The sequence below is a fragment of the Saimiri boliviensis genome, chromosome 12, assembly GCF_048565385.1.
Source record: "Saimiri boliviensis isolate mSaiBol1 chromosome 12, mSaiBol1.pri, whole genome shotgun sequence".
NCBI lineage: Eukaryota > Metazoa > Chordata > Mammalia > Primates > Cebidae > Saimiri > Saimiri boliviensis.
In genome coordinates this window covers 38,434,642-38,452,249 of record NC_133460.1, presented here as the reverse complement: position 1 = coordinate 38,452,249, position 17,608 = coordinate 38,434,642, and the positions used below count along the sequence as shown (strand labels likewise).

The window sequence follows — 17,608 nt, the reverse complement described above, 5'->3', positions numbered from 1 at the left end:
TGTGATCAATCATCAATGCTCCTTAACCTGAAAAGAGCCACATCATAGCTGCCAATAGCCTGAGAATCAAACCACCTGGATGACATCCAGGCGAAGGAGCTCAGGGCTCCTGCCCTGCTCACATGCTGAAAATTCTTTTTCCTGACATGCTGAAATCATGGATTTCTAGACTTTCTCTTTATTCTTGCTTCTCCCCATAGCGTATATTTTTCTTTTTGTTGACAACAATCTAATTTGCCTGGAAACTGCTTCAAGTGCCTGTGTCCCACTTGGGATCACTGTAATACTTTTGCAGATGGTTTGGAGCATTTTTTTTTCTCAAAACAAGCCATGAACTCTAAAGCATTTTGCCGTATTTCTGCACTGCTATATAAAATACACTTGAGATGACTGGAGTTATTTTTTCACTAGACAGCAGTCATTAATGAACCTGGGAAAGAATCCCAATTCCATTTTTCCATGGCATAGCGATTACTCCAACTATCCAAGATACCTGTCTTAGTTTGGGTTCCCCCAAAAGTCACCTTGAGATAAGAACTTCGGTTAGTCTGGGATAGTGAATTGGGGAGGTGATCCCCGAGAGCATAAGTTCGGAAGTGAAGAAAGCATGACAGAGGAGAGAGAAAAACCATGAAAGGGGGTGGCATGGAGCATTCCTGCTGGGGAATGCCCTCAGGATGTTCTGAAAAAACGTAAGTAATGTGCTTCTGAAATGTCCCACAAGGAGAAGGGGAAACTGGGCTTTTTTTTTCCGACTCCAGCCCTTCACTGGGTAAAGATTGTACTTTTAAGGCTGTTCTGCAGCAAGAGTAAGTTTCCATAGTGCTGACAAAGTGCTGCAGTAGAGAAGCACTGATCAGGCCCTAGAGCAGGAAAGCTGTCAGTATCCATGGGAGATGTCCAGTATGGGTGAACTCAAAGGTGGGCCAAGACCATATCAAAAGCATCTGCCTACAGCAGCCCACAATCCAATTCCTTGCTCTTATCAAGTTACCACATACTGCTGACTCCATCTTTCAAAAAAGACTCTCTGATACTCCTATCTTCAAATACAATCTACTATACTCATCTTTCAATATTTTAACCCTTTCCTACTAATTGTGTCCTGTGACCACCCCCAATCCCAGGATTTTTCCTGTCTGTAGGATAGATGAGTTCTCACGAGGTCACTGGTTGTCACTGATCTACTCTACCTGCCCACCCTTATTGGCCACCAAGTCTTTGAATACTTCCCCTTTCAAAAAATAGCCTCCTCTCTTCCTGTAACACATAATGATTCTCCCCAGCTCTCAGCCTGTCCCACACAGAATGCCCACTAGAAATTTGAGACCCACACTAGAAATTACCAATACTTAAGAAATATTTTCCTTAGCTATGGCTTTTACTCTTCTCCTCCTCTGAATTATTCCAGTCTTGATGGCAAACAATGCCATTTTTAAGGTTTATTTAAAGCAATAGGCTCAGAATCCCCAAGCAAACCCTTAAGTATCCAAAGGGCCAAGACTGAGAACAATGTTTCTTTCTTAAATTCCTCCAACATTCACTCTTGTGTCCACTAATCAAAGACTACCAGGAACACACCTGTAGTAAATGAACTGAGCTTTCATTCACTACAGCAAGAAAGAGTACACCAAAGTAATTGGAGAATTTTAAGAAACTAGCGGATACTTAGTATACAACTTGAGTTTGTTTTGGGTGATTCAAAGAAAGGTTTAAGAAAATGGAGGCCAGATTTGGACTGGGAACTGTTGGGTGGTGGGGGCAATTCATTTATTATCTTGGCAAATTTAATCTAGAAGGCAAATGATTAAAACTGAGTTGGAGGCATCATTGGTAAAGGAGCAATCACTCACATCAGTCATAAGAGAGGGAGGAGGGAGGTTTAATTACTTCTGTGGTTGGAGAGGGTCCTTGTCTCAGTCTTGTTTCAGGCATACTCACGAAGTAGGCTTGTCTGATTATTTATATTCTGCAAGAGGTATTTATGTTCAGTTGGGAACATTGTGGTCTGTCAGCTGCCAGGACCATTTTTCACTTTCTCAAAAGTTATTCAAAAGATACCAGAATAACTTAAATAACTGTTGAATAAATTTCAGATTTATCCTAAATCTAATGATAATGTAAACTTTGACTCACAATTTATCACTTCAGCTTTCTGGCAGGCACTGTGCACATGGAACAGAATAAGACATATTGGTCTTTGACACAGGTCCATGAGCTCAAAGTCCAAAGAAACGGCAAATGTCTAGGCTGATGCAATACAAGCATGAAAAGTGCCCAAACATAAGTATGAAAAGGTGCTGAGCTGGTGCAAGAAACAGGGTGTTCAACTCCATCTGGAGGCGTGGGTGAAGCTTTCCAGGAAGACACGCCACCTGAGATGGATGTGTGAGGATGAGTAGGAGTTGGCCAGTTGGAAAAAAGAGTGTGGAGGATGCCTTCCAAAGCAGACACAACCTAGGTAAAGGTGTAAAGCAGTACAATGAGTTGAGGAACAAAATATAAATCAATGTTGCTAGAGAAACTATTCAAAGCACTCAAAAATATTTCCAGGATATTTTTGAATATAAGGTGCTATTTTGGCATCTCTGAAATTGCACAGCACAGAAGGTGAATTTCGTTCTCAGTTAATTAAACTGAGTGTTAAAGAGAAAGTAAATCATACCAAAAACTAAATACTTTTACATATGGATCCCCCTCAAGAAATGGAGATGAAGTGGAAATGGAATATGAACCAATTCAAAATAACATATTGAAGTTTATATGTACTTCTCTTGAATATAATGAATTAGAAAAAAATTCAGAAACTTTAAACTAAAATTGGAAATCAAATCCCAATACATGGAAATAAAACCAACAACTTACTGTATCATCTTTCTGTTACACCAAGAAAACTCAGCAATTCAATGACTCTTATATAATAGAGTAACTAATTCTCTTATCAGGGCAAACATACACACACACACACACACACATACACACACATACACACACACACACACCTACACACACATACACACACACACACACACACACACACACACTCTCTCTCTCTCTCTCTCTTCCGTTGAGGATCTAGTCTTTAGATAATTTATTTTGGAAATCCAATGGCCTTAATGTTAATACTTTTCTATAGTTCTTCAAAAATTAACACATTATTAGTATTTAAGGTAACTTCATTTCTTTCTAGTTTGAAATAGAAATGATTCATCAAGTACTTGTAAACAAGCATTGATGGCGAGAAAGGAACAGATTGAGCAACACAATTAAATAGTAGGAAAAAAAAAACTAAAAGTCTTAATTTTACTAGAAAAAAAAAGATGAATAAGTGCTACAATCTGAATGTTTACATCCCCACAAAATTCCTGTGTTGAAACTACCCCCAATGCCAACAGTATTAAGAGGTGGGGACTTTGGAAGGTGATTAGTCATAAGTAATCCACCCTCCTAAATAGCACTAGTACCCTTATAAAAGTGATGTGAGGGAGGTTTTTTTTGTCCTTTCTGCCATGTGAAGACATAGAAGGTGCCAATTATGAGGAGCTGGCCCTCTCCAAATGCCAAATCTGCTAACACCTTGATCTTGGACTTCCCAGTCTCCATAACTGAAAACAATAAATTTCTACTGTTTACAAATTACCAGGGCTAAGGTATTTTGGTATAGCAGCCAAAATGAGCTAAGACAACAACTCACTAATATAGGGAAAAATATGAATAAACCAACAAAAGGAAAGGGCAAACAATTCACAGTGTGATATAAATAAGTGTTCCACAAACAGATTTAAAAACACTCAACTTTTCTATTAAGAAAGTACATATGACAACATGATTTTTCACTATTTAGATTGGCCTAGGACAGGAAAGCACAGTATTGGCAAAGAGGAGTTGTTTCTCTTTCCAGAATCCAGCCCCTGCCTAGGAAAAGTTCAACAGCCATTTGAAAAGACAAGGTGACAATCCTAAAAAATATTAAATATTAAAGTTACTGATATCCTGAGGCCTAAACATTCTACTTGTAAGAATTTATGCAACATAAAAAGGTGTAAAAGTAGGCAAATAAATTTGAAATTCATTGTAGACAAAAGAGAAAACAACCCAATGTCATCAAAACAAATCTGTTGAAATGTATATTATAGCCATATCTCACATATATATGCAATGTTATTTCAAGCAGCTACAAAAATAATGGTATTATTGTTTACATGCTTATATAGAAGAAGTAGTCTGTTTTTTTTTTTTTTAAGAAGAAAAATCCAGTGGTAGAACTGTGTGTGTAGAATAAGCCCATTTCAATAAATTAGTTAATACGTAACTATTTGCATAGATCACAGAGCCAAAACATGCATATGCTGTGTTCTCATTTTATTTTTATTTCAGGCAGAATTTATTTTGCTTTAAGAGTAATTTCTGGCAACAAGATATAAAGGGAATGTAACTCCTCATTCCTGAAATCTCTCCAATATCTTTTGATAAAAATGTCAGTACCAAAGTTGAATAAAAATGTAACAATAAACCACAAGCCAATGGCATAAAAAGGACTTTGGAAGAAATGAAGATGTCTCTCTTTTTTTTTTTTTTTTTTTGCTAGAAATGCCACATGGTGGCTTCAATATTGTTTGCAACTGCAAAGTACCTTCATGAAAATAATTTAATTGCTCCTGACAGGCCTCATAGTTGTCCTTGAATTCCATCCAGCCATGCCATGACTGACATTACAGAGGAAAACCAGTAAAAGGTCACACACCTGGTTTGGGAAACCATCAAAATGTGGTGCCTATCTCTTGGCTGATAGGAATTTAAAGTACCATTGTGTTTTCAAAAACGATCGGAACCTTAGGAATTGCCACAGTTATCACAACTACACATTCCAGCAAAGAAGAATGGAAGGCACAGATAACATGAACCAGGAGAGCAGAAGGTCTGTCCCCTAGCACTGAAGCAGGAACAAAGGCATAATATGAAACACTCATGGAGAATAAACAAAACAGCTGAAGTTGCACAATTAAACTATAAAATTCAACACTGATTGCAAACCACCTTTTAAAATGTGTAGACCTATGACCCAACTGTTTTATCCCTTTTACCAAAATTCTGTCAGTTCACGAATTTTGTTACATATGTATTTTCTTCCTTCTGTAGTTACACTAAACTGTATTCTGATGTGAAGACTACAAAAAGGAGGCCAGGTAACTGATGCACTAGGCTGCATGAAATGTGCTAATGGGAATCTAGTGCTATGAAGACACTATGGATTCTAATGGGAATCTAGTGCTATGAAGACACTATGGATTCTAATGGGAATCCAGCGCTATGAAGACACTATGGATTCTAATGGGAATCCAGCGCTATGAAGACACTATGGATTCTAATGGGAATCCAGCGCTATGAAGACACTATGGATTCTAATGGGAATCCAGCGCTATGAAGACACTATGGATTCTAATGGGAATCCAGCGCTATGAAGACACTATGGATTCTAATGGGAATCCAGCGCTATGAAGACACTATGGATTCTAATGGGAATCCAGCGCTATGAAGACACTATGGATTCTAATGGGAATCCAGTGCTATGAAGACACTATGGATTCTAATGGGAATCCAATGCTATGCTATCCTGATATTAAGCCCACTCCTCTAGTTCAGCATTTCTCAACTTGAGCTACTGACATTTTGCGCCAGATAATTTTGTGTTGAGGGGGCTGTCTTCTGCAGGGTAGGATGTTTAGCAGCATCCCTGTACTCTACCCTCTAGATGCCAGTAGCACTCTCTCCCAGTGTAACAATGAAAAATGTCTCCAGATATGGCCACATGATTCCTGTGGAATAAAATCATCTCAGGTGAAGAACCACCATTCCAGAAGAAAGCTTATAAATCCCAGAAAATCCTTAATGGATCTCGAAAAAGGATAAAGGAAAGAAAGATACCATGAAGAACAAGATTAATAAAAATAAATCTAAGCTGAACGTTTTTAAAAGACAAGACATCCAGCAAGCTTCTGAAAGTCAGGTAAGGAGTTACCCAAAATTACCTTTCATTTTGAAGAAGATACTTAAGAACCAAAAGCAGTTTGACTTTTCTTAAATAAAGGTGTTGGTAAATCTTTACTTTTTTCTGTGATCAAACACTCACCATTAACACTTACAAGCTTGCTTCTTACAGAATGATTGAGATTGCTGCGTCTTAAATTTTGAAACCAAGGTTTATATGCAAACTGCATCACTTACAATTCAGTGGCCTTCAACAAATTATATCATCTTTGGCATTCGTTATTAATATATATAATGTGGACAATAACTCCTTCACGTGGTTTATTGTATGGATTAAAAGAAATTACAACAGGCACCTATTATAATGTCTATTACAAAACCGGTAAATAATATTTTCTCCTTTCCTCCTCCTACAGTTTAACAGGCAAGAAAAGAACTGCAGATAGAAGGGATCCTGGGATGTCACCACGGGCAGGGGGACATAAAAGCATCTGGTTCTGTAAACAGGAAGATTGAGGAAGAAGGAGCCCAAGAAAGCAGCCAGCAGCAGTTACAGAATCAGGCAAGCTAAGAAAAATCAAGACTCGGTCCAGTCATCACCTGGTGTTGAATAACTGAGTGTGTTTTACTGTTTAGCCATTTTTCTTACTTTCTTTTTAAAAAATTTTATAAAACTTTTGTGTCTTAAGAGATTTCATGGTGCTTTATACATTAAGGAGTTATTCTTGATCATATGACATTGTCTTTGCATACAGTATATTTTAAAATGCTAATAAAAATGTTGTGTCCAGTGTCTATGACTAGTTTTTTAAATATAGACTTTATTTTTCAGGGCAGTTTCTGGCTCACAGCAAAATCAAGTGGAAAGTACAGAAAATCCTAATACGCTGCTTCCTATACACAGGCACAGCCTCCCCAACTGTCAACATCACATCAACTTCAAAACCTGTTCTATGGGCCCTGACAAATGTATAATGACATATATCTACCATCATATATCACACAGAATAATTTCACTGTCCTAAGAATCCTCTGTGCTCTGCCTATTTATCCCACCAGAAAGAATGAGAGTTCTGACTGCTCCACGTCTTCATCAGCATTTGGTGTTCTCAGTGTTTTAAATTTCAATCATTCTCACAGGTAGATAGTGATAACTTACTGTTCTAATTTGCAACTCTCTAATGATACAAGATGTTGAGGATCTTTTCAAATGCTTATTTGCCATCTATATATCTTCTTTGGTGAGGTGTCTGTTAAGATCCTTGACCCACTTTAAAAATCAGGTTGTTTTCTTATTGTTATGTTTTCAAAGTTGTTTGTATATTTTGAGTAACAGTTCTTCATCAGACGTGTCTTTTACAAATATTTTCTCCCAGTCTCTGGCTTGTCTTCTCTTTCTGTTGATGTTTTCACTTTTTTACTTACTTTCTCACCTCTCTATTCCACTGAAAATGTGTTTTCTAAGCTAAGGGAAAATATCTCTTCCAAAAAAAGCTACCAGATATGTTTGTTTACTTAGGCTTGAGAAGATAACTGAAAAGCTGAGACCATTTTCCTCTCTGGCCCTGGTACAGAAGAGAGAGAAAAAGGATTGGAAAGAACAGCTAGTTTTCAGCAGTTACAAGATAAGCAAACAAGCCAATACCTGGGGCCTTCAGAAGAGAAGAAAGGGGAACTAGCTGGAGATCAAGAAATTAGCCCAGGCTCAGGTCCTCAGTCTTGCTAATAGGTTGCCGAACATGAGCTGTCTCACCTGTAAAATGGTGTGTGAACTGTGTGTGAGAACACAGGTGTTCAAAAAGGATCTCAAATGTGCATGTTCGGCACTATCTACAAATATGGTTACTCATGTAGAATGAGATACACTGAAAAACTGAATATTTAAAAATATACGGTCTTTTTATAAACTTTGTATTGTTTAATTATACTGGGATCTTCAAGAACTGAAATGGCTCAGGTCTCTGTTCTCCTCTGAGTGGTCCTATTTAGACCATGCTCTCTAGCCACAGCAACTATTAGTACATTGCATATAACTTATTCAACTCTTTCGGTGAATTTCTACTCTTAGCCCTCAATTAGCATTCGCCAAGTGATTATATTAATAATATATTAAAAAGCATTAAGTACAAAATATTTTAGCTAGTTACAGAGGCCCATGCCTGGAATTCCAACACTTTGGGAGGCTGAGGCAGGAGGATCGCTTGAGCCCAGGTGTTTGAGACCAGCCTGGGTAATGCAGCCAGACGCCATCTCAACAAAAATTTAAACATTAGCCAGGTGTGGTGGCTTGCACCTGTACAGTCCCAGCTACTTGGGAGGCTGAGGTGAAAGGATCACTTGAACCAAGGAGGCCAAGGCTGCAGTAGCTATGATCATATGACTGCACTCTAGCCTGTGCAAAAGAGCAAGTCCCTGTCTCAAAAACAAGAACAACAAACAACAAATTTTTCTATCCAGAAGAAATACAAGGGTCCTCAGGTATGTAATAAACAGTACTTTCAAAGATTTAAGCCACACATACACAAAACACACACATATATACACAGAAAACCAACAAAACAAGCAGTTTATAACATATTATGGGCTTATTTTCCTTCCAAATTCATTTTTTCAAAGTTGTTTAATTTAATGACATATCGAAAAGTCTCTGCCTAATGAAATAACTCACGGTATGAAATATCAAGCTAAATTTCAGAGGCAAGCCCTTTTCAAAAATGTGCACACCTTTGAGTGGTTTCATCTTCTTAAACTGTAAAATCTAATTTCCACTGAAAAAAGATGTGTTATCTATAAGACATGCTAACCTTAGCCTACCTTCAAACCTCTGTAATCTCCAACGACTGAGACATTATGAAACTGGACTGAGTATAATCAGCTAATCTTGGCAATGGTCTCCGAAGAGATATTATTATACATTATAGAACTTCCTGGAATAGGGAAAAGTACCATGAAAGGAATTTTCTCACCCAGGTATGGGTGTGAAAGTGCATTTGAATACTGACTTGGAGTTCTGAAAACAAACAGACCTAAATTTAGGTTTGAGGTCTACTTACCAACTGTAAAACCATGGGCAAGTTAATCTACTTTCACCAACTTTAGTTTCTTCATCCGTAAAATGAAAATACTTCCACCACACTCACAGAGTTGCTCTGATAATTTGAAAAGATTTAAGATTATGTACATAAAATATTTAGCATAGTGTTTGACCACAGTAGGTTTCAACAAATGTTAGGACCCACTATTACTATTGCTAATTATGTAAATAAATGCTAATTAAAATAACCACAACCAAAACAACTATAGTCTGGAGGCCTACCAGGAGGCTGTGTCTTGTTAAGTCTCATTTAATAGCCTACTGAGAATGGCACCAGAGTTTCAATTATTCAGGTGTCCTGAGAATGACAATGATCAGGTCATTGTCCCTTAATTTCCTTCCACTTCCTTCATTAGTGGAGGGAGTCATCATTAGGACTATTCAGAACCACTAAAGAAGGTTTAGTCACAATCATGCCCCACATTTTTCTACATAAGGGGTCTATGGGGAAGATCAGTAGTAGATAATTTGCACAGCAGTGACTGTCACTCATGTGGGAAGGCAATAATTCTACATCTTTTTCCTACATGACACACCTTAGGGATATATTTTCTCATCTGTATTAGTGGTTCCAGTGTTTCCATGATGGAGTTGAAGGCTCAATATACAAATACTTACTGAGTGCCAACTATGTACTGGTTACAGTGTTAGGAATGCAGTGATTCACAAAATCCTCATGCTCCTTACCCTTTGGAAAGTGACCACCTAGCACCATGTTCCACGATCTATCATCATCATCCATTTTAAATCATGACCTACCAATATATTTGTGCACAGGTGTATGTTTGCACATACACATAAACAGAGACACATATGACTGAAAGTTTTACTAACCCATACCCTTACTGAAATAATCCAGGTACAGAAAGATCAATACTGCATGTTCTCACTCATATGTGGAAGATAAAAAAGTTGATCTCATAGAAGGAGAGAACAGAACAATGATTATTAGAGGCTGGGAAGGGTGTGGTGTGAGAGGATGTTATAGGGAAGGCTTGATTAACAGATACAAAGGTAATATAGCGAGATTGGAAGAATAAATCCTAGTGTTCTATAGCACTGTAGGGTGACTACAGTTAATTATAATTTACTGTATATTTTCAAATAGCTGAAAGAGAGGATTTTTAACATTCTCAACACAGAGAATAATAAATATTGGAGGTGATGAATATGCTAAATACTCTGCTTGTGGTATAAGAGTGAAGAGGAAATTATTTAGGCAGACAGTGAGGGTAAGGGAGTCCTCAGTAAGGTTTTCCTTTTAATGAAAAGTAGCCCCCAAATAATTTTTTTTCTAACAAAGAGCAGCCAGTAAAATTGAGCTGCAGACATAGACAAGCAAGCTGGAAGCTCACATGGGTGAATGCTGGCAACTGTGCCAACAGGAAAAGACTAGCTGGGGGCTAGGCAAGTCCAGCATAGCAGCTCTATCTTCCCCTTTCTTTGTCAACCAAAGGCACAGAAAGGAGCAGACAACATGGCGCAGGCCAAGTAGAGACCCTATTCACATAATAAAAGATTAGGGTTGGGTGGCCAGCTTCTTCAAGTGCTGTGCAACACACCAGATCCAGCCAATCTTTGTGTCCTATGTACATCAGACACTGTCTCCTCAAACCTGTCTAAAATCCTGTGCACTCTACTGGAGGCTGGAAATCCCACTCAGGCATCTCTCTCTCTCTCTCTTTCTCTCTCTCTCTCTCTGTCTCTGTCTCTCTCTTTCTCTCTCTCTCAGAGGGAGCTGTTCTCCTTTCTCTTTCTTTTGCCTATTTAAGCCCTGCTCTTAACCTCATTCCATCTGTGTCCCTGTCCTTGATCACCTTGGCATGAAGCAACGAACCTTGGGTACTCACCCCAGACAACGGCACTACTTCACTTTGAGCATTGCATCCAGCATACATGTACTGAAATATCATGCGGTACTATATAAAGATGTAAAGTATTATATAAATTAAATGTTGGCCAGGAGTGGTGACTCACACCTGTAATCCAAACACTTTGGCAGGCCAAAGAGGGCGGATCACTTGAGGTCAGGAGTTCAAGATCAGCCTGGTCAACACAGTGAAACCCTGTCTCTACTAAAAATACAAAAAATTAATAATAATAATAATTAGCTGGGCCTAATAATCAGGCAGGAGAATTGCATGCACCCAGGAGGCAGAGGCTACAGTGAGGTGAAATTTTACCACTTCGCTCCAGCCTGGGTGATAGAGTAAGAAAAAATCATTTAATAACAAAAAATACCCTTATGCTCTATTTTTTTTAATCTAGTTGGGTTATTTCACTGCTGGTTTCAACCCACTAACATAACATCAGACACACTAATAGGTTGCAACCCACCATTACAAACACTTTGGTGTAGCATGCCATGCCCTGCCATGCCTTTTCCCTGCCCTTAGCCCTTTAAGCAAAACTACATTAAAGCCCTCAGCTAACTAGTTCACCATGAACACCCAATAAAAGTGTAAGCATACTCAACAAAACATTTCTTCTGGAAAAAACAAAGTGAATTGTTCACTATTTTTCTCATGCTAACATTTCTACTAGATATCTACTTGTTCTGATGGAATATAACCAAAAATAATAAAACCTCATGGAATTCTGAAGATTCTTTTGTTGATTCTGGGAGGAAGAGAATGGCTAAACTTGGTGCCAAAACTTCAAGCAACCCAGTCAATGCCTCTCATTCCTGCTAGTTCTGGGGTTTCCTAAATCATCATGCAAGGACTACTTGCAGGGATTAGTTCCTATCAGTTGGTTTAACTGTGCAACAAAGCTTCATTAATGCTGACCTCAGTTCTTTGGAATTTGGCTTTAAAACTTTAAACAATTTTTTACCCACTGTATTAATGTTTTCATACTGCCATAAAGAAACACTTGAGACTATGTAATTTATAAAGGAAAGAGGTTTAGTTGACCCACAGTTCTGCATGGCTGGGGAGGCCTCAGGAAACTTACAATCATGGCGGAAGGGAAAGCAGGTACATCTTACATGGTGGAAGGGGAGAGAGAGTGCACCCATCAGATCTTGTGAGAACTCACTATCATTAGAACAGTGTGGAAGGGAGCCACACCCATGATCCAATCACCTCCCACCAGGTCTCTCCCTCAACACATCAGGATTATGGGGATTACAATTCGAGATGAGATTTTGGGGGAGGCCCAGAGGCAAACCATATCACCCACATTTACCTTAGCAAGTCTAAGAAGAGACTGATGAGCAGATTAAGAGCAAAAGAAGACTGTGAGACGAATGTTTACCTTGTTTAAGAAAACAAACTTATTTAGCATCATGAAGCTCACAGCACAATATACCAGTGTGATACTCATTACAAATCATTTTTATCTGTTTCTTAAGGCAGGTCTGGCAGGGCTTCTATTTGGCAAAACAATCAAATTTGTTAAGAATGCAATTTGTATTTTAATGAAGCTGCATTTATTTTAAAATAGGCTATGATTCAGAATAGCCTATTCAAAATTTTAATGACTGCTTGAAGTTATTCTGTTGGTAAGACTGTATGGTATTAAACACCTTAATCCTTAAATACTGGTTTCACAGGCACAAACTTCAAATATTTCAATGTGAAGAAGACTGCTCTAGTATTCTGACTCTAAGAGTTGGAAGCAGTTCAATTTTCATCCACTCAAAATAAACTTATGTTATACAAAAGAAATACCAAGTATTGCTTTGTTTTTCTTAATCATGACCCTCTTTAAGACAATTCTAGAGTCACTAATTTAAATGTCCATTATACTGAAACTTAAATTCTTAGTTCTCTCCAGCTCTAATGAGGATTCAACCTGCCAATAATTTCAAATACTCTATAGAGATTTTTTTCAAAAAATTCTAGGTCAAGGGGATGAAAAATTACCAATTGGGTACAATGTTTGCTATCTGTGTAGCAGTAACACTAAAAGCCCAGTCTCCACCGGTATGCAACAAACCCATGTAAAAAACATGCACATGTATCCCTCAATTTAAAATAAAAAAAAACTTGTATCACAAAACATGCACTTCCCTAAAATGCCCTGTGCACATGAAAATATTTCTACCACTTTTTCCCCCACTATATTCTATCTAGAATATGGTCACAGAAGAATGCAAGGGGAGTGAAAGAAAATAAAGAAAAGTGAGATGATAAGAAAGGAAGGTGGAAAGGGAATGGGCAAAAATTAGATGGTCTTTTATCCAATATTTAACACAGGCATAGAACAATGAGGCTGTCATAACTCTAAACTAATCCATGTTAAGATGACAGAAAAGTGAAACTAACGCATCCATAAAAATGTAGTTCTATGGATGCCAAGATGGGCATTATTCGGATGAGACTGTAGAATAACTCTGCCTGTTTCTCAGCAGTGGTCACCCATGCCTTCAGAACATGTGGTCTTCTTAGTGACTAAATCATGATATTTCCATGTCTGATGTTGAGATTTGTGTTTCCCAAACTCAGCTTGACCATAAGAACAACCAGTGGAACTTCTTAAATATAGTAGCTCCCAGTACTAGCCTCAGAACTACTGAGCCAACATCTCTAGAGGCAAAGAATCTGAACTCTCTCAATGATGGCAAAATCAAGCTGTCGGCTGCCTGCCTTCTTGCCAGGCAGCTTCCTACCAGCTCTTCAACCAAGTGAGCCATATGGCCACTCACATAGCTGCTCTGATAAAGGATTAATGGCTTAAAAAATAACACTTAGACAAAGCTATGGACGCTAACTTAGGAAACACAGAACTAAATTCCAGTAAGGTAAAGAAGGGGGCAAACTGTGGTAACAGTGGCCATGAAAAATGTTTATCTAGGCTCAAATATTCAGCCAATATGCATTTTAGAAACTCAGAAGTGAAATGCAACACAAACCTATGGCTATATCGTCTCTCTAGCACAGCCTGCAGATTATGTGTATATTTCAAAGTTTCATATCACCATGGGATTCAGAATATAATAATCATCCAAAACACAGCATGAGTCCCTAAATACATTTATATTCTTCGGTCTCTTGAATAATAATAGTCTGGAATGAAAAAGGGTTCAAGACCAACAATTCCTTCCTCTACAACACTCAGGGGCAAGGAGGAATAGCCACATCAGATGAAAAAGCAAATAATTACATTCTAACATTCCTCCTGCCATTTTCATTTCACTTTTATTAAATACAAATTACAGTCAAAAAATTACATCTCTGCATTGAATCATATAAAAAATATAGGTATATACATACCAGGGATGTTAGCCAAGAACTGATTCAGCAGCTGTGTGCTTAAATGATAAGAGCAACTCAAGTAAATTCTGAACAGTAAATTCCTCAGAGGCAAACTTCTGATCCTCTCTCTTTGTGTTCCTTTCAGAGCATTCTGTGCATCCTATAGTACTAGATACATCCATAGCACTTCATAAATAATACAAAATAAAATGATGTCTGTAGATCCAGGTCTGAAGGGATCAATTCTTAGGCACAATTCCAAAGGTAAATTTTTACCATGTGGAAATTATGCCAAACGCCCTCAAATGTACTGCTGAAATATTCTCAACTCCAAAGCAAAATATATAATAAAAATGTGCAACATTGTTGGCCATTCTGAATGGGTTAAGTGTCAATGACAAGAAACCAATTTAAAAAAATGCATTCAGCTGCATATTTTCTGAAATGTCTAATGTTGTCACCATGTTTTGAACAAAAACTAATCAGTTCTCAGTTTCTCTGGATAATGCCATAGGGGAGAGGAAAACCACAGCATGGATACTGCAAGAAAATAAGACATTCAAAGTTATCTGGAATTGCTGTAATGTTCGTGTTTCCTTGGGGATTTTCTTTGGAGACTGATTAAATTGCATTTTTATTGGGCTGGTAATACATCTAATTTTATTCTTTAAGTAAAAATACCTGACAATAGGGAAAGAGTATCTAGTCTGTGTTCAAGTTCCAATTTAGTAGTAGGACAGAAATTTTTAAATGCTGCAAATAGCTAGATAATTCATAAGGGGCAGTTTCTTCTTCTGCATAATGAGTATAAAACATTCCAACATACCACAGAAATTTATTGACAATTAATTGAGAATATAAGCTACAGCACTTGGGAAATATATGTTTATACAAAGACACAGAATTGCACTTGCAAATTCACCATGTCTTCTTATGACTGTTTAGCACATAAGTTCCCACTTCCTTGCCACCCATGATGACAATTAAAAAGATAACAAGTTGGGTGTGGTGGCTCACAGCTGTAATCCCAACATTTTGGAAGATCAAGGCAGGTGGATTCCTTGAAATCAGGAGTTTAAGACCAGCCTGAGCAACATAGTGAAACTCCATCTCTACAAAATATGCAAACATTAGCCAAGCATGGTGGTGTGCACCTGTAGTCCCAGCTACTTGGAAGTCTGTGGTGAGAAGATGGCTTGAACCTGTGAGGGTAAGGTTGCAGTGAACCACAGATCATTCCACTGCACTCCAGCCTGGGTGACAGAGTGATACCCTGTCTCGGAAAAAAAAAAAAAAAAAAAAAAAAAAAGTAACAAGATAGGAGTCTCTACAAGAATTCCAGTCAAAGTCCAGCTAACAACAACACTAAATAACTAAAACAATTTTTATTCCATGTGATGAGTAACTCTAACAAAATGCAATTAAAAGAAGGCAAACTGGCCTGAAGTAAGAAAGGAAATTGAGAAATCTTGCAATGTTATCATTTAGCAGTAAGTCACAGGGAGAAGGGCAGAAAATACGAAACTAAACAGGGAAAATAACAAAGCCAGGCCATGATAGGCAATACTGACTGCAATTATTTTTTAATTGTTTGATGGCATTTGTCATTACGTTCAGACAGTTACATACATCTGCACTCTTCTAATGAAATTTACACAACAAAGTTTGCTGATACTAAGGTCATAATTTAAACACTATCCATAAAAATATATACTGGCAGGTCACATTTGAAGATACTATGTAATCCAGGGAGAAAACTAAGGAGGCTTGCATTTTCATTTCTGAACATCTATGCACTGGGTAGTGTCCAACAGGATAAAACCAGGCAGGGAAACAAACCAAAAGAAAAATCTAGTGGGTTCTTTGCTGTCTGATAGATGAAGAAAAGCAGTACCTGAGACATGCAGTCTAAGGTTCATGTCACACTGGAAGGGAAAAAAGCAGCTATTAAATCTGTGTGGTGCATAAAAAAGAACTCTGAAATGGAAACAATAGAAATTTATGTGTTAAAAACATGTGGCGATCATTAAAAAATCTGGAGACAACATGCTGGAGAGGATGTGGAGAAACAGGAACACTTTTACACTGTTGGTGGGAGTGTAAATTAGTTCAACCATTGTGGAAGACAGTGTGGCAATTCCTCAAGGACATAGAAAGAGAAATTCCATTTGACCCAGCAATCCCATTACTGGGTACATATCCAAAGGATTATAAATCATTTTAATATAAAAACACACACACATGTATCTTCATTGTGGCACAGTTTACAATAGCTAAGACCTGGAACCAACCCAAATGCCCAACGATGATAGACTGGACAGGGAAAATGTAGCACGTATACACCATGGAATACTATGCAGCCATAAAAAGTGATAAGTTTGTGTCCTTTGTAGGGACATGGATGAATCTGGAAACCATCATTCTCAGCAAACTGACAGAACAGAAAATCAAACACTCCATGTTCTCACTCATAGGCGGGTGTTGAACAATGAGAACACATGGACACAGAGAGGGGAGCATCACACACTGGGGTCTGTTGGTGGGGACTAGGGGAGGGACAGTGTGGGGTAGGGAGTTGGGGAGGGATAACATGGGGAGAAATGCCAGATATAGGTGACGGGGATGGAGGCAGCAAACCACATTACCATGTATATACCTATGCAACAATCCTGCACGTTCTTTCCATGTACCCCAGGACCTAAAGTGCAATAAAATATATATGTATGTATATATATACATATATATTTTTTTTAAACACGTGGAGAGTTACAATGACTCATGAATATCAATTGAATGGGCATTCTTGAAATCACAGGTTGCTGTATCTTTCATAATTATATTTCTATCATATTAATAGTTAATCATTTTCTGTTAGATTAAAACTTATACATTATTTTCAATTATGAAATCCTCCTGAAAGACTATTACTTAACAAATATTTTGGGACAAAAGTGTTAAGAATAAAAATTATTTTTCTCCCCAGAAAATCTGCAGTAATTCCATAATCTAAGTCAGGCGTCCCCAAACTTTTTACACAAGAGGCCAGTTCACTGTCCCTCAAACCATTGGAGGGCCACCACATACTGTGCTCCTCTCACTGACCACCAGAGGTGCCTCTTCTTGAAGTGCGGCAGGGGGCCAGATAAATGGCCTCAGGGGGCCGCATGCAGCCCATGGCCGTAGTTTGGGGACGCCTGATCTAAGTTATCAAAACTACTTATTTCTCACTCTCTCACAATTTACCTTTCTTGGATTTGGCTCCAATCTTCAGTTTTGATGGCCAAGCAATCTGTGTGTTTGTTTCCTCCATGATCTGTAACAAAAA

The 17,608-nt window shown here is 38.0% G+C and overlaps 1 protein-coding gene across 3 annotated transcripts in view; it reads right to left on the bottom strand.

Annotated features, from left to right (window-relative positions):
• The window catches only part of BICC1 (BicC family RNA binding protein 1), a 313,489-nt gene that overhangs the window by 114,475 nt on the left and 181,406 nt on the right, over window positions 1–17,608 (bottom strand). For all 3 annotated transcript variants that reach the window (XM_010339344.3, XM_003928706.4, XM_039478423.2), the window contains exon 3: window positions 17,527–17,596. In XM_010339344.3, the coding sequence (XP_010337646.2) occupies window positions 17,527–17,596 (70 nt within the window). The remainder of the gene's footprint in view (window positions 1–17,526; window positions 17,597–17,608) is intronic.